We start from the raw sequence: 23,970 nt of genomic DNA, 5'->3' as shown, positions 1-23,970 counted from the left end.
TATTACAGATGTATATGTAATATATATATATATTTGTTTGGAGGTCGGATCCTTTCCCTGAACTCCTGCCCAGCCCCACCCCCTTTTCTCTCCTTTACTTACCACACCATTCCTCGCATATTGTGGCCATACCCCATGCCTTTTGATCCAAAGAAGGGGAGAGGAAAGACTTATTTTAAGACAGATCTATTTTACGCTTTTGTTATAAAAGCAAATCTATTTTCAGAACGTGCAATGTCCGAATGGTATTGGCAAATGATAGAAAGAGACTGGGGTGGCTGCCTGTAGGTCCAACCCTCCGCCCTTGCCTCCTGCCCAGCCGTTCCTTCCTCCCCTCCCCCAGTCTGCAAAGGGCTGGTCCCCAGAGCTCACCCGGAGAGTGGCTCACCAGGGCAGGACATTCTCTTGCAAGTCCTGGTCTAAGGATTTGATTACACTGTCAACTCTTGGTGACCCTCTAGGGTTATTGGATGTGAACCCTGTGGAAGAAAATGTTTACAGATGTGTGCACAAAAGTGCACCCTGGTAGGCACACAGCCCCCCAAGATGTGCTCCTGGACCCCCTCCTTCATCACTCTGCCTGAAGGGGCAGACAGTTAAATGGCAGCCTATGCCAGACAGCACTGAGAATGTCAGCCCATTATTTGATGGACCCAGGATACACTGCAATGGCCAAAGGAAATGGTTTGGGATCGCTGGTCTTCCGGTGCAGACTCATTCAAGTTCCTGGGACTCCGCACACTCCTTTACACTTGACCCCTCTCTGGTCTGGGTCACATCTATGGCATCTCTGTGACCCCTGTGACCTTTCTTCTGGGGGGCCATTGTTAACGGGATGATACCCCAGTCTGGCATCCAGACTGTGAGGTTTCAGCCCAGAGGGTCCCACGGACAAGGTGCATCTCAGCCTTGCCAAGGACTTCCCTGCTGCTGGGCCCCTGAACAAAGCCAGCTCAGCCTTCCAAACTGCGTGTCGACTGTCGAGGTGGGCAGGGGGCTCTTGCCTTGCAGGGATTTGGGCAGAATGCAAGTCTTTTGTCCGGATCTGGAATCAAGGGTTTTGGAATCTAGCACAGAGCTCCGGGGCAGCATTTGAAGCCTGGCTTCCCAGCTTTGACACCGGCACCCTATTCCCAGCCTAGACCATCTTGCTATGAATGAAGGGAGCCTAGATGGAGGCCCAGGGCTGAGTAACCCACCTGGGGATGGCCCTGATTATTAATCTAGGGCCTTCCCAATTAGCCCATTACCTCCCTGATCATTCATCTGTCATCAAACACGAATACTGTCACTTTAAAAGATTTTTCTGAGGTCGCAAGCTGTACACATGTGCTCTCCTGCCTTGGAGAGAGGCACGTTCTTGAAGCAGGGCTGACTATAGCAAGACAGAATGAATTCCTGTCCCCTTTACGCACCACCCAACCTGGCAGCTCTTAAAACTAAGGAAAATATGAAATATACATATATATACATGTATCTATTTATGCACATATGGGGCCAATTTGATTTGCTAGTATTAGACAATAAACCATCCAAGGAACTTTATGATCTCAGTGTCTTTATTTAGTATAAAAGTGACCTTAGAAGAAGAGTTAAGTTTAGATAAACAGAAGGCATCTCTGTCAGGGGACCAAACAGCGTAGCAGCCCCTTAGCATCCTTCTAGCCGACGAGCCCCCCCCCCCGCAGGGAGGAGGCGACTGGACTGACAGGTGAGAGCTTGCTTCCCTCTCAGCAGCATTCTTTTTAGATACAGGCACTGAAGCACCCAGTGAGCTCTGCGTTCTTATCTTGCAAGTTTGTAAAAACCCAATACAGGAAATAAATGGTTTGTACAAGTGGTGTGTCTCCGGCACTCTGTGTCCGTGTCTGCCTGTGGCTGGCCTCAGGGTCCGTGGCAATGTATGGGCTTGGTGGAAAAGGGGAGGGGGGCGGTCTGGGGCCAGGCCTTCCCTGACTAAGAGCACTGGGTTCAAAGCATATGCACTGCTTGCTCCCTGCCTCGGGCTGCACATCGTGGCCTCCCTCCCCAGAAGGAACCCCAGGGTTCTCAGAATGACGGTTTGTTGCCAGCACCACACTCATCATTTTGGTCCAGGTGCCCCTAGATTAAAGCTTGTCCCAAGGTCCTGTACAGTGGAAGTATCAGATGCTTCAGGCCCTGGAATCTTCCACTGAATCATCTCTGAGACTGAGGGGAAGAGCACAGAAGAAGAAAATGAAGTCTCGGCCTTTCTTGTTGATACACACTGCCCTGTATTTCTGCTTTAGGGTTTAGGAAGGTGTATGACCCGGGCCGGGGTCGGGGCAGGGGCTGGATCAGGAAGGCCGCCAGAATTCTTTCCATCCAGCCTCAGTGCTCGTGGCTCGTTTCTCTTGGCAGGTACTCAGTGGTTATCCCTTACGGACACTCAGTGTGAAGGCCTTTACTGGAGCTGCTCAATTTGACATCTGTCTGTGAGGAGTCAGAGTCAGGAAGCCTCATGAATTCTATGGGGCAGGGAGTAGGGAGAGGAAAGAGAGCCCAGGACAGCGGCAGGCTTCACTGGGCTTCTGCAGGATGTCTACGGAGAGACGGAGGCAATAAGGACTCAAGGAAGAGAAGAAAATTGAGAAAGGAGAGAGAAAGGCAAGTTCTTATAATTCCTGATTAGCCTCAGTCTGGTTCTAATGGCTGATTTTGAATGCTGGACACCTGTTCTCACCCCTAAAGGGCTAGCAGAGTGTATATTATTACACACACACACACACACACACACACATACACACAACACATGTATATGTGTATAGCCAGAGGCTTGGAAAGGAAGTGCAATGTGAGGACACAGGGCACCGCTGGGTGTCGCTGTGCCCACGAACAAAGGCAGGCTGCTCTCCAAGGATGATACTGCAGGTGCCGGCCTGCCCCGCCCTCGGGCCCAGATCAGCTCTTTGATCAAGCCCAGCTGGGCTTGCAGAAGTGGGCGGTAGTCAGGAACGGTAAGTGAAAAGCAAGCAGCAGAATGCCCTTTGAGGGGTCAGGCAGGCAGCCAGGCTTCAGACCCTGCTGCTGCCAGGAACCTGGGGCCACGCCGCCCCCTCTGCCCCAGGCCTCCAGTGTGGAACTGGCTCACCGTGTTGCTGAGGCTGATGGGAGAGAAGGCAGTGTGTTGGGCTCAACCCCCGGCCCCGCTCATCGCTAGCTGAGTGAAGATTTGGACAAGACACTAAAACTCTTGAGTCTCAGTTTCCTCATCTGCGAAATGGGGGTAATATCTACCGTCTTATGGAGCTCTAAAGAAAGTCAAGTGGAAAAATGGACGAGAAACACTTTGAAAACTCAAATTCACTTACAGATGTGAAGAGGTGGTGATGACACTGTGTAGGCCCCATGGCTGCCTTTAGGGGCGTGATAAGGGGAGAGGGAGACTGTTTGCCAAGGTCCCCCTTGCTGGCCCCACAGGCTTTACTGGAGGACATCCCCAGGGCCCCTGCCATTCAGCCCTCTGAGGTGTCCTTCCCCCACCCGCGTCCATTCCTCCAGCCCAGGAGTAGCTGCACTGTCTCAGCACCCCCCGTGGTGGCCATGACAGGCTTTCCAGGGTCTATGTCTTTCTCCCTGAGGGGGCCCCTCTCCAGGACAACGGGCTAGAGACAAGCCCCTCAGGGCCAAACTCTGGGACCCGGTGCTGTCACCTGAGAATCAGGCCAAGAGGGCCCAGTTTCAGGAGAGTTCAGTTCTGAGCTCACAGGTGGGCTCCGGGGCCGGGACCAGGAGCGGGGGATGGGGGAACAGGCATTCCCAGCAGCCATTGTATACACCCGTGGGCGCAGTCTAAAACCGCGATTAAGATGAGATCAGAAGCCTTTCATATAACAGCATTTAACAGTAGATTATGCCAGTAATATTAATAACTATTAATAGTATTAATAGTATAAATAGAAATTATCATAACTCCACTGGAATAGTGAAAACATTGGTTCACTAAGTATTTATTGTGCCAGGTACCTGGTTCTATGCATTTCACGTGTATTGACTCACTAATTCTCATTATATTTCTATATGAGAGGTACTATTATTATCCAAGAAATTGAGGCACAGAAAGGGTAAACAAAATATTTAAGGTCTCATGGAGCTAGGATAAAGTCCTGGGCACTCTGACTTCAGAGTCTGAGTTCTTAATCTACCGAAGGTTTCAATGGGGATGATACTGCCCCCTAAGGGTAAATTTGGAAAATTTCAAGGGAGCTTAAGTTGTCTCAATGCTAAGGGGGCAAAACTCTTATACTGGCATTTAGTGGCTGCAAGGCACAGGGCAGGTTTCCAAAATAAATCATTGTCCTTTGTTCTGCATGACTTTAAAATATACAACTGGACTAAACCGATTACCAGTATAAGTCATTCATACTGCAATTCATAATAGTCCTAGAAAATTTTTATAAGCGTCTTAATTTTTTAAAAATAGGTTTTATGAATAACAGCAAGTTAGGAGGTGGTTATTATGGAGAAAGCACTTAAATGGAATAAAGACAATGTCTCAAAATTGTGGAATAACCCACTCCATGCATTGTCTACACAATGTATTGCAACATTTCAACTACTGTGTATTTGGTCCCAGGGCAGCAGAGTCTGTCTCGCTGAATAAGCAAAAAGACCGACTGCAAAGAGTTGACAGAGGAGATCTGAGCGAGGCAGACATCATTAAAGCAAAGATATTTAAAATGCAAGGGATCTTCTTGGATCTCCTTAAGAAAATTCTTTCGAAATTCTTTCATATTATTTCCTCCTTTATGGTTTTTTTTTTTTTAAGTTTTTACAGCCCAAGGATGAACACCTGTGTTGTAATAATTATACATGGAAATGTTTGGGGGATTTGCCTGTTGTTTTTCTATTTTTCTCTGACAGTCCCCGGGCTCCACATTCAATTGCTCTAAACAGCTTTATATAACCACTTCTCTCTCCAGTCCAGCCTCCATTACCCTTTGCTTATTGGAAATGTATGATCTCCAAAGACTTTTAAGATCCCACAGACTGAATTTTACCTCAACCCAGGATGGTGTTTCAAAACACAGATCTGTGTGTCTGTGATGAGTTACCACTACCCCGTTCTGTGCAGTGACACGGGGAGTTATTTCAATAACACACAGAAAGCCCAGTGCGTTTGCATTCACATCGTGTTTCTTCCTTGTCTCCACCTTGCCATCGCTAACCAGCTTTGCTGTGTAGTCTGTACTTCAATGGAGCTTATTTCCCTCTTTCTGTTTTTATAGGCAGGTACAGCTGGTCTGTTATGACTCACCTAACATTAGTTTTTATCCTAGTGTGAGGGAGCGCCCTACCGCTCTTTCATTTTCATGTATAGAGAGATGGGTTATTTGGATTTTGGGGGTGTGTATGTGTGGGTGTGTATAATGGCCTAGTCATCTATTTATGTTAAATTCAAGCTTATTACAGGTAGATGCAAGAAATCTGCCTACTTTATTTATGTCTTCTGGTAAGTCTTGCCTGAACATTTGTATATTGAGAGACACTGTGTTTTATTATATTTTTTCTTCTTTATTATGATTAACTTTGAGGTTTTAAAAAATGATATATGTATATGAGTTGCACTGAAGGACAGAGGGGACATTACAAAGCAGGTGCTGGCTCTCATGGGGATGGGAATCACTGCTCTACAAGGAGAGAAAGGATGTTAGACACTGTCCAGCCCCTCTTTTTTCAGGCCCACAGAGGGAGGAAAGGATGCAGTCACGTCTACACTGCTGGCGGGTAGACAAAAGCCAGGCTTTCTGAATCGTTGTCCCAACCCAGCCCTAAGCCTAAATTCACCTATCGTTTTCCAGAGCTCAACTTCACAGCCCAAAGCGGGACACCGCTGGGAGAAAGGAGGTCGAAGCCCTTCGTGTCTAACTCCCTTGGGACGTTTTTGCCCTAGATTCAGCAGAATCCGGCTCTCGCGTAAGGCTGTCAGCAACAGGTTTCACGCAGTTCCTTGTCGCCCCCTAGCGGCTAGCATGGGTACTAGCACAAAAATGGCAAACTCTTACTTACAAGATGCATTTAAGTACTCTTCCAAAGAGAAGCAGGTCCCAACTTCTTTCACACCTTTCACCAAGCCACGTGAGGAACCCAGGTATCCCACAAATCCCTGTTTTCCCATAAGCAGTCCAAGTTTTGCGAAAGAGATGGAAACAGCCGAACTCAGCCTCAGGGCGTCAGGGAATGGGGGTGGCGGAGCAATAGAAGATTCGGATGGGCGTGGCCTTCTCCCGGTGGGCGGAGGACGTGGGCGGGAGCAGTGCCCTCTGGGAAGAACCCGGAGAAGAGAACCCTGTGACTTTAAGCAGCCCTGTGAGTATGTGTGTGTATGAGTGTGTAGGGGAGTTAATGATTTGCCAGAGGCTCGTTTCACAACTTACCAAGGGTCAGCTTCCCTCGAGCATGTACAAGTTCGGTCCTCTTTGCTCCTCACCCCTTGCCAGCTTCCACCCGGAAGGTCCCCCAGGCAGCCTGAAGCATGATCTCCATCACAGAATGGCAGAGTGAGTGTGAGGGACCGGTGCTGTGGAGGGAGCTGGGCTGGAACGGGGTATCCAGGCGAGAGTGGGTGGAGATGCAGCCCCGCCCAGCCGGGACCTTTCTCTGGGGAACCGGCAAGGCGACCTCTGGAGCCAGTTGGCTGGGAGCTGCTGTGTTGGCACCCTCCAGGCAGCGGAGGCAGGGCCGGGTGTGGCTCCCTGCCCTTCAGGGGGTGGGGGGCTGCTCAGGACCCCCAGGTAGCCAGAGGCTGGTGCCTGGGGGAACTGGTAAGTTTACCACTCAAGCTGGTCCCTTTCCCATACAGGGCTCTTTGATCTGGGATACTGCAAAGGCGGACCCAAAAGGCCTCTGCCTGTTCACACATCTTTCCCCCACAAACTCTGAGGGTCTCTTGGGTCCTTTCTTAGCAGAAATTCAACTCAGCTCCCCTCCCCAATCACCATGTCTTCACTCCTTTTAAATACCTTTCCCCTTCAGGGGAGAGGGCAGGGAGTCCCCAGATGTGGGAGAAGTGGTGAGAATGGTGGCTCTGTGAGTTTCATTTGGGTGAATTACTTAAAGCCAGTGTCTCCTCTGTGAACTTGAAGATACTGTTCATTCATTCACTGGAAAATTTGTCTCCTCTGTGTGCCAAGCTCTGTGTTGGGCACAGAGTATACAACAGTGAATGGAACAGACATATTCCCTGCCTACGTTCCAGAACGAGGATACAGGTAATTAACAGATAAAGAAGTCAGTATGTCAGATGGTGATACATCCTCTGGACAAAAATAAAACAGTATAAGGAGGCCCAGGAGTGCCGGGTAAGAGGGGCTGCTGCTTTGTATGTAGAGTGATCAGGAAAAGCTTCCCTGGGAAGGTGCTTTTTGTACAGAGACCCATAGGCAGTGAGGAAACAAAACCATGCAGCTATCAGGAGGGGGAAATCCTAGGAAGCGGAGACAGCCAGTGCAAAGGCCCTGGGGCATTAGCATACTTGATGTGTTGTTTGAAGACCCAGGAGGCTTGTGTGGCTGGAGCAAAGTGAGAAAAGGGGAGAATAGCAGGAGGCTCATCAGGGAGGTCACTGAGAGGCCAGACTGCATTAAGAATTTTGGTTTTATCTCCTTAAGATGGGAAACCATTGGAGAATTTTGTGCAGAGGGGCAATGTGACCTGCTTATATTTTTAAAAGATCACTCTGGATCCTGGATTGAGAATAGACTAGAGAGAAGTGGGGTCAGCAACATGGAGATGAGTTCTGAGGCAAGAGATGGTGCATGGGAGACCAGTTCTGAGGTGAGAGGTGGTGGAGGAGACCAAGGTGGCAGCAACAAACTGGTAGGAACTGGTCAATGCTGAGTCTGCGCTGAGGAAATTGCTGAAGGGATTGGCTGATGGACTGGATGTGGGGTGTGAGAGAAAGAAGTCAAGAATGCCCCCACTATTCTTAACCTGAGCAGTTAGGAGGGTTGAGTCGCAGAGGAAGCAGGAGTTGGGTTTTAGACGTGTTGAGTTTGACGTAAAGTAGATAGTCAGGTGTATGACTCTGGAATGGAGAGGGAAAGCTGGGAGTCGCCAGCATATAGATGGTATTTAAAACCAGGAGATAACCTGGGGCACAGTTTCTCAGCCTCCGCACTGCTGACATTTGGGGGCAGGGTAATGCTTTGTTGTGGGGTCTGTCCTGTTCATTGTAGGATTTTAGCAGCATCCTTGGCCTCTACCCACTAGGTGGCAGTAGCACACTCTCACTCCCAGTTGTAACAATCAGAGCGTCTCTAGACCTAACACAATATCCCCTGAGGAACAAAATCACCATCCCCTTCTCCCCCGGACGCCCCCTCTAAGTTGAGAACCACTGACCTAGGGGGAGGAAAATAGAGAAAAGATGGCTGAAGCCTAAGCCAGTGGCAAACTAACATTTTATTAAGCCAAAATGTGCTGAGTCCTATGAAGAGTGTGCTAAGTCCTGCGAGAGAGAGAGAAATGAGGGGACCAGACTAAGTTGGGGAATAGAGAGTGGACCAAGTTTCCCTGAGAAACTGACATTGTCATGGAGACCTGAAGGCAGGTAACAGATGGGAAGAGACTGCATGTGCAAAGGCCCTGAGGCAGGAAGGCTCATCCTGGAAACAATGATGTGGTTGGAGTGTGACAGGCAAGGGCAATAGTGGCAGGAGATGAAGCTGGTCAAGCAGGCGTAAGCCCTAACATGCAGGGCCTGTAAGCCAGGGAGTGAACAGGAGGACTCTTTCATTCTAAGCCATGACAGATTCTCTGCAGTGCACATGAGTGGATTACATGTTTTCTAAGATCCCTGACTCTGTGTGGAGAAGTGATAAGAGGGTGGCAGGAACGAAGCAGGAGACTAACTGGGAAATGTTGCAAGAGTCCAGGAAAGAGCTCCTGGCGGCTTGGAATTAAGTGGTGAGCTTGGAGAGAAGTGGACAGCTTTCAACATACATTTGGGAAGAGGAAGCAATAAAACCCAGCAGTTGGTTGAATGGGACAGGGGAGGTGGGATGGAGGAGCAGTGAGGGAGACTCAGTGATGGCTCTTGGGCTCCTGCCTTGAACTGCTGGTGGCGGGGTGGTGACATTTTATTTCATCGGGGGAAAACTGAGCAAGGTACAGCTTTGAGGAAGGAGGCTCAATAGCTCTGTTTGGACTTGTTCAGCTCAAGATGCCTTGGAGAGAGAACACCAAGCAGATATGCCACATCAGCAGCTGTATATGAGTCTGGAAGCTCCGAGAGAGGCGTGGGCTGGAAAGGTCGATATTGACATTGTCAGCACACAAGGGACATTTGAAGACCTAGAAACAGATGTGAAATGAGAATGAGAGGTGAGCTGGGGCTGAAGCCCTGAGGAATCCAAACCCCTAGGGGAAGAGAGGGAAGTAGGACCTGGCGAAGAAGACTAGGGAAGAGCGGTCAGCACAGCAGGAAGAAGTCAAGAATGTGTTGTCCTGGAATCCGAGAGAGGATATTTCAAGAAGGGAGTGGCCACCCCAACAGATGAGGACCAACATCTGTCCTCCGGATTTGGGAGCATGGGCGTCACAGATGGTCAAAGCCTGTGGAGGGGGTGAGGGCAGAAGTGGACCAGACAGGGTTGATGAAAGGCACTTTTTCTAGAGCCAAACTGCTAGGTTCAAACCCTGGTTCTGCTGGCTGCTGGCTGTGCACGCCTGGGCACAAGTTAAGCCGCTTGACCTAACTTCTCAGCGTTTCAGCTCTGCTTGTGAAATGGGACTAACAGCATACTTACCTCATAGGCAGTTATGAAAATATAACAGAATTGCTCAGGCTGCCTGGCACCACGTGTTCTTAGTGTCAGCAGTTACTGATATTAATCACTACTGTTAATTTTTAAAAGACAGACAAGGATCTTTCTCTTCCCATGTCCCTCCTTCCTCTTCCTGAACAATTCAGACCTAAAGCCATGAGATGGGGCGAGGGCGGTACCCAAGGCAGGTGTCAGAGCCCCAGCCGGTTGGAGGGTGTTCACAGTGGGGTTGGCCTGGTGCCAGGGCAGAGGCAGGAGGGCATCCTGGCAGGGACAGGGTAGGGGCAACTTTATGATGGAGGGGTCTGCAGACACGATCTTGATGAAGTGCTTAAAGAAACACCACCAGTTACAGGTCAAACTGAAATTGTGCATCACCTGAGAAGAACACGGCATCACATCTTGTTGATATTTCTGCAAAATCTGAATCTAGTCCTGAGGAAACATCACACAAATCCAAATAGACGGACAGCTACAGGATAACCGCCCAAATCTTCAGAAGTGTCAAGGTCATGTCAGGGAAAGACTGAGGAACTGTTCCAGACACAACAGATTGCAGAGACAGGGCAACCAAATGCCACATGTGGTTCTGAACTGGATCTCTTCGCTGGGACAACGGATGAAACCTGAGTGGGGTCTGAGCTTTGGATGGTAGTGATGTATCATCCGTGTTAATCTCCTGACTTTGACGGTTGGGTCCCAGTTGTATTGGAGAATAAAGGAAGCCACTGCCAAGGATTCAGGGGTAATGAGATTGCTGGTGGCAACTGCTTCCAAATGGTTCAGGAACAAAATTCTTTGTACATACTTGCAACTGTTCTGTCCATTTGATATTGATTTTATTTTATTTTTCATTCTTTCAAAATTTTATTTATTTATTTTTCTGTCAGTCTTTTTTTGGGGTGGTAGGGGAAGTAATTAGGCTTTTGTTGAATTTTATTTAATGTAATTTATTTTATTTTTATTTGATTTATTTATTGTATTTAGTTTTTATTTAATTTATTGATTTAATTTATTTATTTTATTTTATTTATTTTATTTACTTTATTAACCTCAGTGGAGGTGCCAGGGGATCACGCCCAGGACCTCGTGCATGCTAAGCACATGCTCTACCACTGAGCTCTACCTTATAAAATCAAATACTGATTTTTACAAAGAGGAAAGGAGAGGGAAAATGAATGGTGTCTGAGGCTCCCTTGCAGAGCCTCAAGCCAGGAGGCCCCGTCCCTCTGCCTGCTCCAGGGGATACTGCTTTCCTTGGAGCCGTGGCTGCTTTCTGGAGCAAGAAATATGAACCTGGCTTCAGTTAGTGTGAGCTACAGAGTGGGGCATCGGGGCAGGCTGGCTGCAGACCCTGGGCTTTCCTTGGCAGCTGCTCCAGATCTGCAGGGCCGGGGCGAACAGGGCATCCAGGCAGCCATCTATGGTCATTCTTGAGGTCTAGGGAGCACCCCACCTTCTCACCAGGTGGCACCCTGGAGAGCCAGGCATCCCTGGAGAGTTCCCTGAGCCTCCCAGCTGTTCTCCGCTCCGCTCCGTAGCCTGGAGCCCTGGCTGACCTCCAGCAGGGGTTGCACTGCCCCAGCTGTCTGGGTCCCAGAGACCGTGGGCTGCGGGCACTTCGGTCCCTCCTGGTGATGTGCCCCATCCCCCACCCTCTCTGCCATGCTGGCTGCCCCCAAAAAACTTCAGGAACAACCCCCGGCTCGCCTCGTCATTTGACTGAAATCTCTTAGCTACTCCACCAGCGAGAGGCAGAGGATGGTCTGCGGCTTGTGTGTGAGAAACACCATCTCTGACCCTTCTCTGTGGGGTGCTGTGTTCAGGGGTGCAGTTTCTCCACTGAATGCTGGAAGCACTAAGTGTGGCCCATAAAGAAGGCTGTCCCCGATCACAGGAAAATTCTGGAAACACGCCAGTCCTTGAAGGGCAGTGTGGGACAAGTTGGAAAAGTAATCGCTATGTAAGCCTGCAAATCATTGCTGCAGAAAAAGGTATAACATAGGAGAGAAGGCGTGAAGTGTGAATTTGAGAACCATATACTCTTCCTACCAAATGAGAAAGAGGCTGTACTTAAGTGCTCACGGGCTGGGCACACGGGTATATTAACAAAACAAAATGAATCCCCCACAAAATGTCCATGGTATGTTTCTACCCAAATACACCTACTAAGGGAGCTGGAGGGGACGGGTGTACTGTCAGAGCTGAAATCAATGACATATTTTCATGGTGGGTGTAAGCTACTAAGAGATACTTTCATAACAGACGTAAAATCTTAAAATACCTTTGTCATTCAAATGAAAGAAATATGGATGTGGTCTTCCCCACAGCATCCTGGTCCATATAGAATTATCCTGACATAGTAGCTGTACTTCTAAATCCACAGCTTGTTGTCTCTGAAGATAGAAAAATCATGCAACGTGGAAAGGCAGACTACAACTTCAATCATGATCAGGGAGCTATGCTCTTCCCAGGGCCCTGGGTTCTAAGAGATTTAATTCAGGCAGGCATTACTAGGAGGCAGAAATAGGAAATGAGCCTGAATAGATCAAGGAAGTTTGTCAGAAACAGGAGGATTAGTAGAAGATGGATTCTGGGCAGCTGGGCGATGTGTTGAGAGAAATGATGTTGTACTGGTTGTAACAAACCCAGCTGTGCCGAAAGGGAGACCCTTATTGGGACTGGCATTTTTCTGAAGTATGAGTTGAGCAAACTTTCAGCCCATAACTTGAAGGATAAATCTCATCTCTTATTAGTAATTCTTTTAAAGAAGCCCTTTGGCCTGATTTCTATACTGGAACTGATTCTAATCCTCTTAAGATCTGTATGGTCACAGATTATGAAAGATTAGCTACCTGAAAGACAATTGTGTTTCATTTTCTTTCCGTTGTAAATATAATTTAGCTGGTAAGCCTAGTCTTAATATTTTTGTTTTTGTTTTGTTTTGTTTTTTACAGTTCTGTCTCTTAACAATCAGACTTTTAACAACTTTTTGCCACAGTAGAAACCTGGCAATAATGTCAATGTCATAGATATCGTAAGGATCAAATCTAAGAAGTTAGTTAACAAGTCCAGTAAAAATTTTTCTCTTTAAAAATTACGTATATATTTTCTTTTTTAAAATTAAGCCATTTTAAATAATGTTATACACGTTGTAACTTTAAAAGACACTCTTGCTGTATCCCTATTCACCCTATAATTTACCAAAGAAGACATTTTAGCTGTATTAAGTAAATAAAGCAAGTTGCAAAACTATGTACAGTATAAACTTAAAGTTGCACCTCATCAGTAATTTTTTAAAAGGAAGCAACACAATTTCATTTACAATAATATCAAAAAGAATAAGATACTTAGGAATAAGCTCAACCAAGGAGGCCGAAGGCTTGCACCCTGAAAACTACAGAATGTTGCTGAAGGAAATTTTAAGATGCAAATAGGTAAAAAGACATCCCATGTTCATGGATTGGAAGAATTATATTGTTAAAGTGTCAGTACTACCCAAAGCAATCTACAGATTTAATGCAATACCTGTCAAAATCCCAATAGCATTTTTTTTTTCAGGAATAGAAAAAGCCATCCTAAAATTCATATGGAGGGGGCAGTGTATAGCTCAAATGGTAGAGCACATGCTTAGCATGCGTGAGGTCCTGGGTTCAATCCCCAGCACTTCTGTTTAAAAAATTAAACAAACAAACAAAATTACCCCCCAAAAAATTTTTCTTTAAAAAAGCACAGAAAAAATTCATATAGAATCACAAGGGATCTTGAATAGCCAAAGCAATCTTGAAAAAGAAGAAAGTTGGAGGTTTCACACTTCCTGATTTAAAAGCTTATTACAAAGCTACAGTAATCAAAACAGTGTGGGACTGGTGTGAAGACAGACATATAGGCCAATGGAATGGAGAGCCCAGAAATAAACCCTGGCATCTATAGCCACATGGTTTTCAACAAGGATGCCAAGACCACTCAATGGAGAAAGGACAGCCTTTTCAACAAATGTTGTTGGCGAAACTGGATATCCGTGGGCAAACGAGTGAAGTTGGACTCTTCCATCATATGTAAAAATTAACTCACAGTTCATTTTATCTCTAAGTAAGAGCTAAAACAAACTCTTAGACGAAAACATAGGAGAAAAGCTTCATGAAGCTGGATTTGAAATAACCCAGTTATTTCTTGGGTATGATACCAAAAGCCCAGGCAACTAATGAAAAAATTGATAAATTGGCTTATATCAAAATTTAAGCCTTCTGTGTATCAAAGGGCACAGTCAGCAGAGTGAAAAGGCAACCTACAGAATAGGAGAAAATACCTGCAAATCATTTACCTGCTGTGGGGTTGCTATCCAGAGTACACAAAGGACTCCTACAGCTCAACAGCAACAACGACAAAACCCAAACAGCCTGCTTTTTAAAATGGGCAGAAGACTTGAATAGACACTTCTCAGAACAAAAGTACACAAACGATCAACAGGCACATGAAAAGACGCTCAACGTCACTAATCATCAAGGAAACGCAAATCAAAACCTCAGGAGGTACCACTTCACACCCATTAGGACGGATGCAAAAAAACCCAAAACAAAGCAAAACCCAAAAACTAACTAGCATTGGTGAGGATGTAGAGAAATTGGAGCCCTTGTGCACTGCTGGTGGGAATGTAAAATGGTGCGACTTCTGCGGGAAACTGGTGTTTCCTCAAAAAAACTAAAAATAGAAGTACTGAATGAGCCAACAATTCCATCTCTGAGTATATACCCGAAAGACGTGAAAGCAGGGTCTCAGAGACACATTTGCTCACCTGTTTACAATAGCCAAAGGTGGAAGCAACCCAAGTGTCCATCCAAAGATGAATAGATAATCAAAATGTGGTGTATACATACAATGGAATATTATTCAGCTTTAAAAAAGGAAATTCTAACACATGGTACAATGTGGATAAGCCTTGAAGACATTATGCTGAGTGAAATAATCCAGTCACACAAAGACAAGCACTGTATGATTCCAATCATACGAGGTACCTAGAGTGGTTAGAATCACAGAAATCCAAAGTAGGATATGGTGGCTACCGAGGGAGGGAGGAACGGGGAGCTGTTTAGTGGGTAGAGAGTTTCAGTTTTGCAAGATGAGTCTGGAGGTGGGTGGTGGCCACAGCACAAGATGGTGAAGGTGCCTAACCCCACTGAACTATGTTCCTCAAAATGGTTAAGATGGTCACTTTTATGTGTATTTTATCATAATTTAAAATTTTCAATGTGAATTTTAAAATGAAGCAACACGGTGAATTGTCATTTGTAGACTATCAGAGTGGCAAAGGTAAAGTAAAATTAATGATTCTGTGTGATGGAGAGGGTTGAGGAGAAAAGGAGCTTCATATCCTAAACAGTCTGCACGTCTGTGCTGTGCCCCCTGGCTCTGAGCCAGGTCCTGCAGTTCAGAGAATGAGTTGGCATAGAACAAAAGACATGCTGCTGACGGGGCCCACCTGGCAGAGAACAGCCCGGCCACTGTGGCTGGAGCTAGGGCACCGAGGGGCGTGTGGCGGGGGCGGCCAAGGTGCTGGCTGGGGTGTAGACTCCCAGGTGATGAGCACATTCCTGATTGATGCTTTCCCTTCCCCAATCATGAGAGGTCATCATCGGGAGGCTGGGAAGAGGAGTGGCTTCGTGGAGAAAGGAGACAGTGAAGCCTCCTGAGCATTGACTAGGGCAGACCCGCTGGGCAGTTCTGAGACCCTCTGGGGCTGGCGGCTGTGCGTTTTCAGTGGTACCCCTCTGCAAGAGGACAGGACCAGAGTAGGTGGGGGTTGTGTTCAGCCAGGGACCCAACTCCGATAATGATCGAGATGCTGCAGCATTTGAAGACAGAGGAAACTGAAAACAGCAAGAGATGAGGGTAGCACTAGCTGCTTCATAGAGCTGTTGGGAGGCCAGGAGGTCAGAATCTGTAGAAATGACCAGCAGTTTCCAGGTGCTAAACGCAGATCCGTGCCCATCCCGCCCTTCCCTTCGCATCTCGTCATCCCCTGAGGGCACGGAAGCCAAGATTCCTGGGTGGAAATGGAGCCGCCCCCCCCGCCAGAGGACACCTGCCTAGGGGCAGTGAGGGGAAGTTCCAGCACCCCCACCTGCTCCCCGAAGCCCATCCCACCACTACCTCCTTGCCCACTGCAGAGATTGGCGTGGGCGTCACTGGCTTCGGCATCTTCTTCATCCTCTTCGGAGTGCTCCTGTACTTTGATTCGGTGCTCCTGGCCTTCGGAAACGTGAGTCCCCCAGCCCTGTGAACCTACCCGAGGTCTCCGTTGCTGGGTGGGTCGGCCCTGAGTTTGTTCAGATCCTGCCCATCCAGGAGTCAGGCTCTATCAAGCCCAGGCAGGCAAGGGTGGCTGGGGATGGACGGTGAGGTCTACTGGGCACGGAGAGTCTGAGGACCTGGATTCTCATGCCAAGCTCTGGGCGAGGCCCTGGGGGTGCCAAGATGAATAAGACACTGTCCCTACCAGCGGAATCCCACACCTTGAGACAGGAATGTGACATCAATGTAGATGACTGGGAGGAGGGCAGGGGCAGTGATAAAGTCACTGGAAGATAAACACATCTAATCTGAAACAAGGTGCTTGGAGGAAAGAGAGCATGCCCTGTGGGAGAAGGATGAAAAGGAATCTGGGGAAAAAAGGGGTGTGGGAGTGGATAAAGCACTTCCAGGTAGCTGGAACAGCAAGAGAAAAGGTAGGGAGATGGAGAGGAAGAGCACAGAACATGCTGGAAGACAGCCAAAGGGTTAAGTCTGACAGGAGCCCGGGCATTTGTAAGGGATCATTAGCCAAGCTGAAGAGGGTGACAAGGCCACAGAGCAGAGGCCTGGACTATTAACTCCATAGGCAGTGGAGCCCTGACAGTTCCCTGTGCCTTTGGGTATGGCTGCCAAACCTATTTAGGCCTCAGTCTTCACCTCTGTAAAATGGACAGAATCTCACTATCCCTTCTTACTTGGAAGGTGTGATGAGAACTGATGTCATATATGAAATACTTGGGATCCAAGAAATTGGGCTGAACTGGGTGTGAAGCCAGAGACTTTCCAAGTTCTCCTTGTCCACCCTGCCCCTGGAAACTCCTGTTTCTACCAGTTCAAATTACTCAGGGCTCTGGGATTTTTCCACATTTCTGGGTCACCCTCTCCCATATGGTCCCTCCTCGAAGATTTAGCAAGACCTGCCCCGTGCCTGCTGCGTGACTCCGGGCCTGGCCCTGACTCCCGCGGGGGCCAGTGTCTTTGTTCTCACCCTGCTCTCCCTCCCTGGCAGCTGCTGTTCCTGACCGGCCTCTCCCTCATCATTGGTCTGAGGAAGACATCTTCCTTCTTCTTCCAGAGACACAAGCTGAAGGGAACAAGCTTCTTCCTGGGGGGTGTGGCCATCGTGCTCCTGCGCTGGCCCCTCCTGGGCATGCTCCTCGAAACCTATGGCTTCTTTAACCTCTTCAAGTGAGTGCGGGTCCCTTTCCCCTGGAGGGGCCACCAGGGCCTCTGAGCAGCTGAGATCAGGTCTGGGCAGCGTGACCAGCAGTGCATCCAGAAGCTGGACTTTATCCTGCAGGAGAGGGGAGCCACGGAAGAGTTGAAATTGGGGAGGGGTATCAGGTAGACACTACAACCGTAGGTTGAAGGATAAGTTGGAGGGATCGGCCAGTCCACCAGCAAACATTGAGCACCTGCTGTGTTCCCATTACTGGGCTTGTCACCAGGGAAGAGACACAGGGCCTGCCCTCAAGTCTAGCAATCTAGATAGAGAGGAGGGGCAGTGAGCTGACATTTGCTAGTCCCCTAATGCACCAAGCACACTCACAATCATCCCCTCGTTTTGCCCTCTCCACAACCCATGGTAAGACTGTCCTCTGCTTTACAGATAAGGAAACCAATGCTTAGAGAGACTGCCCCTGCCCAAGTTCTCACAAGCAGTATGCAAAGGATCTGAACTTGACCCAGGTGTCTTTGGCTCATGTTCCCACATCCCTCGGCATGTCCTGTGTCAGCCTGGGCCCGATGAAAGGCAGGGAGCTCAGTGAAGATGTGTGGGCTCCATCAGGGCCAGGGAGGTGTCCCAGCGGAAGCAGGACTAGAGACAGGCCTTGGATGGGTAGGGTCTCCGAGAAGACTGGAGGGTGCTTAAGGAGAAGAAAGAAAAGGATGATATTGGGGAAGACCATCTCTGGGGCACTGAGGAGAGAACAGGGGTGGGACGGGGATGATGTGGGCTGGAAGAATTGTGGCTTATGGACTCATGGGAAGGAGCTGGGATCGGGAACCCTGGATTCTCATCAGAGCCCTCAGCTTGCTCAGTGCAGCCTTGAAAACACCCTGATCCACCCAGATGCCCGACACCTCAGAGACACCCTGTAGTGTGGCTTCAGGAACGAAATTTTCTCACAGGTGTCCTGCCGTCCATTATTTAACATTCAGATATATCATTATTCAAACAGTCATTTATTGGGGGGTGGAGAATAGCTCAGTGGTAAAGCACGTGCTTAGCAGGCACGAGGCCCTAGGGTTCAGTCCTTATTACCTCCATTAAAATTAAAATAAAATAAGAAAAAAAATTTTAAACCCCAACTTACAAATAGTCATTGATTCAAACAGTCAGTTATATTTAAAATACCTACTATGTGCCAAATACAGGGCTGGGTGTGGGGATACAGTGCTAAACAAGGAGGAACTTCCAGCGGAGCTTATAATTTCGTAAGGAAGGCAAACTAACTCTGAAAATAGTTACCATTTGTTGAGGGCTTAGAAGTGTAAGTAGAGCCACTGCAGATTCAGTAGCTCAGAGCTGTAAGAGCCCTCAGAGATGCAGGGGAACTTCAGGCCCAAGGAGAGGAAGTAAGTAACTCAGCCAGAATTCAGATTCCCACTCCCCTCACCTTTGCTGCACGCAGGGGCCCCTTCCAACGCCAGCCTCCGTGCCTCCCAGCCGTTTGGAGGGTCACCCATCCTCGCGGGGTGTGTGTGATGAGCCCGAGGCGTGGGAGAGAATAAACAGCACAGCGGTCCCGCCTGGAGGCCAGGAAACCTGCGGCAGGTGGTACACACCAGTGCAGGGAGGGGAAGACAGGAACATTAGTAAAAATAAATATTTCCCAAGCATGGAAGGCCTTATGATGTAGATACCATTATTAATAGTATTACTAACCCCATTTTACAGCGAGAAACTGAGATTCAGAAGTTAAGGGATTTGCCCAAGTTGACCAGTGCCAGTGATGGGCAGAGCCAGGACCTGAACCCAAGGAGCCTGCCCCCGGGGCCTCTATTCTTGAGAGCTTGTCAGGAGGGGCTGGCGGGGAGCGCAGCTACTCCTACACCCTTGGCCGAGCAGAACAATCCTCCTCTATCGGGATGGTGGTCCTCTTCATCCAAGCATACGGCTTAGGGAGGGACGCACATGAAGCTGTGAGGCAGGAAGATGACACCCGCCTAGGCAGCCAGATCAGCCGAATCAACCCTGGAGATCAATGACAGATGACAAGGACAGGGTGACAGATGTCGCAGCCAGATCGCCCTCACATCCCCGGGGCCTTATTCTTAACTACTCCACTTGGCTGCCTCTCAAAAAACAGGGCTGCGGCACCACGCCCACTCCCAGTGCCCTGGGGCCCGCTCTCTTGGGAGACAAAGCTGGAGCCTTTGGGGGGACCTCAGCCTCACTGCCCTCATCCTGCCCTCCCAGGCCATCACTGACCCCTCTCCCCACCTCTCTGCTCTTAGGGGCTTTTTCCCTGTCGTCTTTGGCTTCCTGGGCAATTCCGCCAACATCCCCTTCCTGAGTGCGGTAAGTGGGTTATTCCTGTGGCTTGGTGGTGCTGCCCTGGGGTGGGTGGGGCACACGGCGTTGGTAAAACTGGATGTGCTGTGGACCCTTCCTCATCGCCCCAGGTTGGCCAGCCTCAGCTCATCCTCCCCATCCTGTACGTTCTCCATTTGACAAGAGCAGATGAGATGAGGGGTGAGCAGCTGAACCTGAGGCATGGACATAGAGAACTGACGCTAGCTCTTTATTAGAGCCAAAGAGACAGAGGCTCGGGGACTCCAGGTGACCCAGCCAGAAGGTGCTAGGTTTCTGGGGAGCTGGCTGAGTCTGGGCCAGGCATGGAGAGGACGTGTGACAGCAGGAAAAGCAGATGGCAGACTGTCCTCTCCTTGGGGCAGGCATGGGGCAGTGGTCCCCTCCCTTTCTCTGAAGCACCTGACAAAATACGAGCTCTCTGAGAAGCCGGGGGGGGGGGGATGGTCCCTAAGCCAGCACCTTGACATGCCAGCCAGCTGGGCACATCCCCGTAGCCCCGTCTCCGCATCTACGCTCCGCACTGCTCCTGGCTCTCAAGGCCAGCTTCGTAATAACCTAGATATTGAGTCTGCTCTCCACGCTTTGTCTGGAGTAATGATTCTTGGCTCCCACAGCTGTTCCGGAGGCTTGAAGGCACCAGCTCAATGGTCTGAACAGCAGAGATGAGCTCCTTGAACTTGGATCTTTGGTTGAGGGGGCTGGAAAGGAAAGGGGGGCCACCCCCAGGCCCCCGCCCTGCACTGACTCATCTCCCCATCATACCTGGACTTCTCCAAGTCCAGAAGGAAGGACGGAGCCGAATGACTGACCTCTAATTCCAGAGTGAACTCAAGAGGCTGTCAGCACTGCTGGGAGCAGAGATCCAGGGCCCCATGGAAGCTGCACTGGGGCGGGTATCACATCCTGTCTTGTATTTATCAGAGGAAAAGCACGGATTAAATCCTCAAGCTGGGGGCGTCCCTGAGACTCACAGTCAGTGTCTCCAGCCCAGTAAGTTCATTTCCGGACTCGGGGCAGGCCGACCCACACACACACATTCGACTGTTCTCATGCCCTGTGATTTTTATCCTGGGGTTAACTAGTCCTAATGAATGAGATGATATATTTGCAAGCCCCTGTTAGCAGTAGGTATTAAACAAGTGATGGGTATTAATCCCGCATAGTGGCAGGAAGTGCTTCTCAACCATTAATTAGGTGGATATATTTAAAATATATCCAGGTAGATCCTGCGCTGGGGTAGAGACCCAGCCCCTGAGGGTAGAGACGTAGCCCCAACCTTCCGAGGGCCCCAGTCTCCGTCCGAGGGTGAAGTGCATTCTTTACAGGCTCAAGAAAGAGACAGGAAGGCCCCTGCTGTGGGTACATTTAGTAAATCTCTGTGAGGGCCCCCTCTGTGTGTACCGAGCAAGGAGCAGGGGTTGGAGGTGCAAAGGGAAGCAAACCTGCCCTGCCTTCAAAGTGAGGGTCACAGCAATTACAAAACAGTGTGATCCCAACCCCAGACGTGGCGGTGGGACCCCAGGAACAGCATCTGGACACACCGCACATGGAGGTCACTCCTCCGCGTTCCCTGAGCATCCCCCAGGTACGTCCACCTTCTAGAACTACCGTTTTTTGCTGCTTTCTTGGCCGGCTGCTCACATACCTGTGGCCGCCATCTGACCATGGCATATTCATCTCCAAACCCTGTGCTGAACACGTGCTCACTAATTGTTTGGGGAAAGAAGGGATGAGGGAAGGAAGAAAAAGAGACAGTCCCCCACCCAGTCCCAGATCCCAGCCCCGGAGCTGCCCCCTGGTCTGAGTCCCAGGCTGAGCTGCCAGAGCTGGGAGCACACGGGGATCAAACAGCCCCTGGGCAGACTGTGCCGTGTCCTCTCCCTCCCGCCCCCGCGTCCTGCTCACGTCACACTGGCTGTGTCGTGGCTCTTGTCTGGAGGGGGATCATCACATGCTCACCCCCTCCTCTCAGTCCATTTCCATGTTTTGGGGGGCAGGACAGGTCTCTGTGTGGGTCTGGGGAATAGGGAGTGAGGGGGATGAAAAGCACTTGTGGGGCTAAGAAAGCCAGACCTGGAAGGCTGCTGGGGTGGGAAGAAGAGGCTAATTTCAGTCATGAGAACCAGGAGGCGGGAGGCAGCCCTGGGGAGCACTGTGCCCTCTGAGGGGGTCTGAGGAGGAGGGAGCGGGAGGCAGAGGTGGGCCTGTCCCTGGCCACGTCACTCAGGCTTTATAAAAGAGACGTGATCAGGGGGCTGGTAAGAGTGAGTGCAGGAGCCCAGCTCCCCCTCCCTCCGGGTGTTCACCCTCCCAAGCATTAACATCACCGCCTCAGAGACCCCGCGGATCTCCCACTGCACCAGGACAGAGCCAAGGCAAGGTAGGTGCGCTGTGCAGTGCACACCTGGGGAGGGGTCTGGCCGGACCCGGGGAGGCTCCAGAGGTGGGAGCAGAAGTTCAGCTCCAAGACTGACAGGTGTGTCCCAGGCAGGCAGAGGAGGCACTGTTCTTTTTACTGGGTTGGCCAGATTATTCTGGGGGGTCTGGGTAAACACACTGACCTGCACTTTATGAAATCAGGACCTTGGGGATTCCTTTCTGTGGAAGGAGTAAGAGCAGCAAATGAACTCTGTGGCTGCGATGAGAGACTGCAGAAGCTTTTGGAGGGAGCTGGGGAACTCCTGGGGCTCACGTGCTCAACGGGACTTCTCTGAGCAGTTTCCCTGCACCGCCCCCCCCCCCGACGTGTGGATGGGAAACACAGACCTAACCAAAGAGCCCCTGTGTGCCCTGCCAGCCCCCTGACTGCCAAGAGATGGGGGTCACCCAGGAAGGGAGCTGCCCCGCTGCAAACGCTTTCTGACTAAGCCTGGAATTTGTTACTCACTAGGTCCAAAACCCTGCAGCAGGGGGACCACAAAAATGCCCACAGCAGGGCAGCCACTCATGGTCCCTTGGAAGCTGGTGGTTCTCTTCCAAATTCAGTTCTGCCACATGTGTTAAACATTCCTGTGCTGGGCAGTGAATCAAGACTTGGAGGAGAGAGAGGGAGTGAATGTGTGTGTGTGTGTGTGTGTGTGTGTGTGTGTGTGTGTGTACTGGGGACAAGTAGTGGGGAAAACCAAAATTCTCACATGGCACCCATGGTAAATGCTACCTATAATGGGTTGGGGAGGATGCAATACGGGTGAGAGGCACTGGAGGAAGGAACACTACCCTCTAACCACACAGCCTGCCTACTCCCCCTTTCCTCACTCACCATCCTGCTTCTGGAGAGCAGCCTGAATGCTCCGTCTGAAAAGCAGTCTACACACATTCCTCTCTGGCTCACACCGCTCCTGCGTGGCCTCTTCCCCAGCCTCAGGGCTCTCTCGCTCTCCAGCGAATCTCCACCCTCCAGGGCAGGCAGGAGGGTGCACTCCCCTCCCTCCACACCCAGCTCCAGCTTCCCTGCTGGGACTGCCTTGGGCAGATCTTTGTTCATCTTGCTGACTCCTGCTCAAAAACTCAGCTCAGGGGCCACCCCTTGCAGAAAACCTGCGTGTACCCCCAGATCAGGCTCCCACAGGCTCCCACCTGTCCCCCACTGCCCCCACCAGGTACCCACATGCCTCCAGCGTACCGTTTACCATGTTATTTTGAGATGGTCTGCTTAAGACTCAGTTTCTTGTGCTAGATCTCAGGGGAGGGCCTGGGGGAAGCAACCCTGTGTCTGAGCACCGGTAGCGCCCTGCGCAGCACAAGTGGATGCTGTGATGAGGAATGATGTCTGAACTAACCTGGACCCTGTGCCTCCTGGTCTGAAGCCACAAAAGAAATGGTTTTACACTGTTCTCTCGAATGGATTGATCCTGCTTCCACTCCCCACCCCAGGCCTTAAGGCTAGTGCAGAAAGCCGTGGTCTGCATTTCAGGGTGTCATAGAATCAAGTCTGCAAGGATAAGTGACCATCTGAGGGGACAGTCGGTGGCCAGTCTGAGCCAATGATCTTATTTTACATGTGGAGCAATAAGGCCCAGAGATTGGGGGCGACTTGCTTTGGTCTCACATCTCACATCTCACAGGGAGGGCAGGCAGAGCTGGGGCCAGATTGGGTCCCACTCTTACTCTGCCCTATGCCTGGGTTCTGGAGGGAGAACAGGGAGACGAATGGGGAGTGGGGGCAAGACAGAGGATGGACGGGGCTGAGCAACCATTAGGAGCTAATGGGCACAAATGATAATCTCTCCCAACACACACACACACACCCACGCACACACACACGCACACACACTTGCCCCTCGACCACAGAGAGGCTTCAGCCTTTAGATCTGGCACCCACACACTTTCTGCTTAGCCTGCAGGGCTGCC

The 23,970-nt window shown here is 49.9% G+C and overlaps 1 protein-coding gene across 4 annotated transcripts; it reads left to right on the top strand.

The window, feature by feature from the left end:
• Positions 1-6,336: 6,336 nt before the first annotated feature.
• On the top strand, positions 6,337-20,592 carry GOLT1A (golgi transport 1A). Of its 4 annotated transcripts, none has more exons than XM_032466970.1 (5): positions 6,337-6,521; positions 15,956-16,047; positions 17,155-17,267; positions 19,542-19,605; positions 20,235-20,592. In XM_032466970.1, the coding sequence occupies exons 1-5, from the start codon at positions 6,497-6,499 to the stop codon at positions 20,271-20,273; spliced, it is 333 nt and encodes a 110-aa protein (XP_032322861.1). In that variant the 5' UTR covers positions 6,337-6,496; the 3' UTR covers positions 20,274-20,592. The 4 variants fall into 4 exon arrangements, with proteins under 4 accessions (XP_032322861.1, XP_006182369.1, XP_032322860.1 ...); XM_006182307.3 differs by having other exon boundaries at positions 17,089-17,267; XM_032466969.1 differs by lacking the exon at positions 6,337-6,521 and adding an exon at positions 6,554-7,232.
• The last annotated feature ends 3,378 nt before the right edge of the window (positions 20,593-23,970 follow it).

This window comes from Camelus ferus, chromosome 23 (assembly GCF_009834535.1).
Source record: "Camelus ferus isolate YT-003-E chromosome 23, BCGSAC_Cfer_1.0, whole genome shotgun sequence".
In the NCBI taxonomy this organism is placed as follows: domain Eukaryota; kingdom Metazoa; phylum Chordata; class Mammalia; order Artiodactyla; family Camelidae; genus Camelus; species Camelus ferus.
The sequence above is the reverse complement of the archived record's forward strand: the minus strand, read 5'-3'. Positions and strand labels throughout refer to the sequence as shown.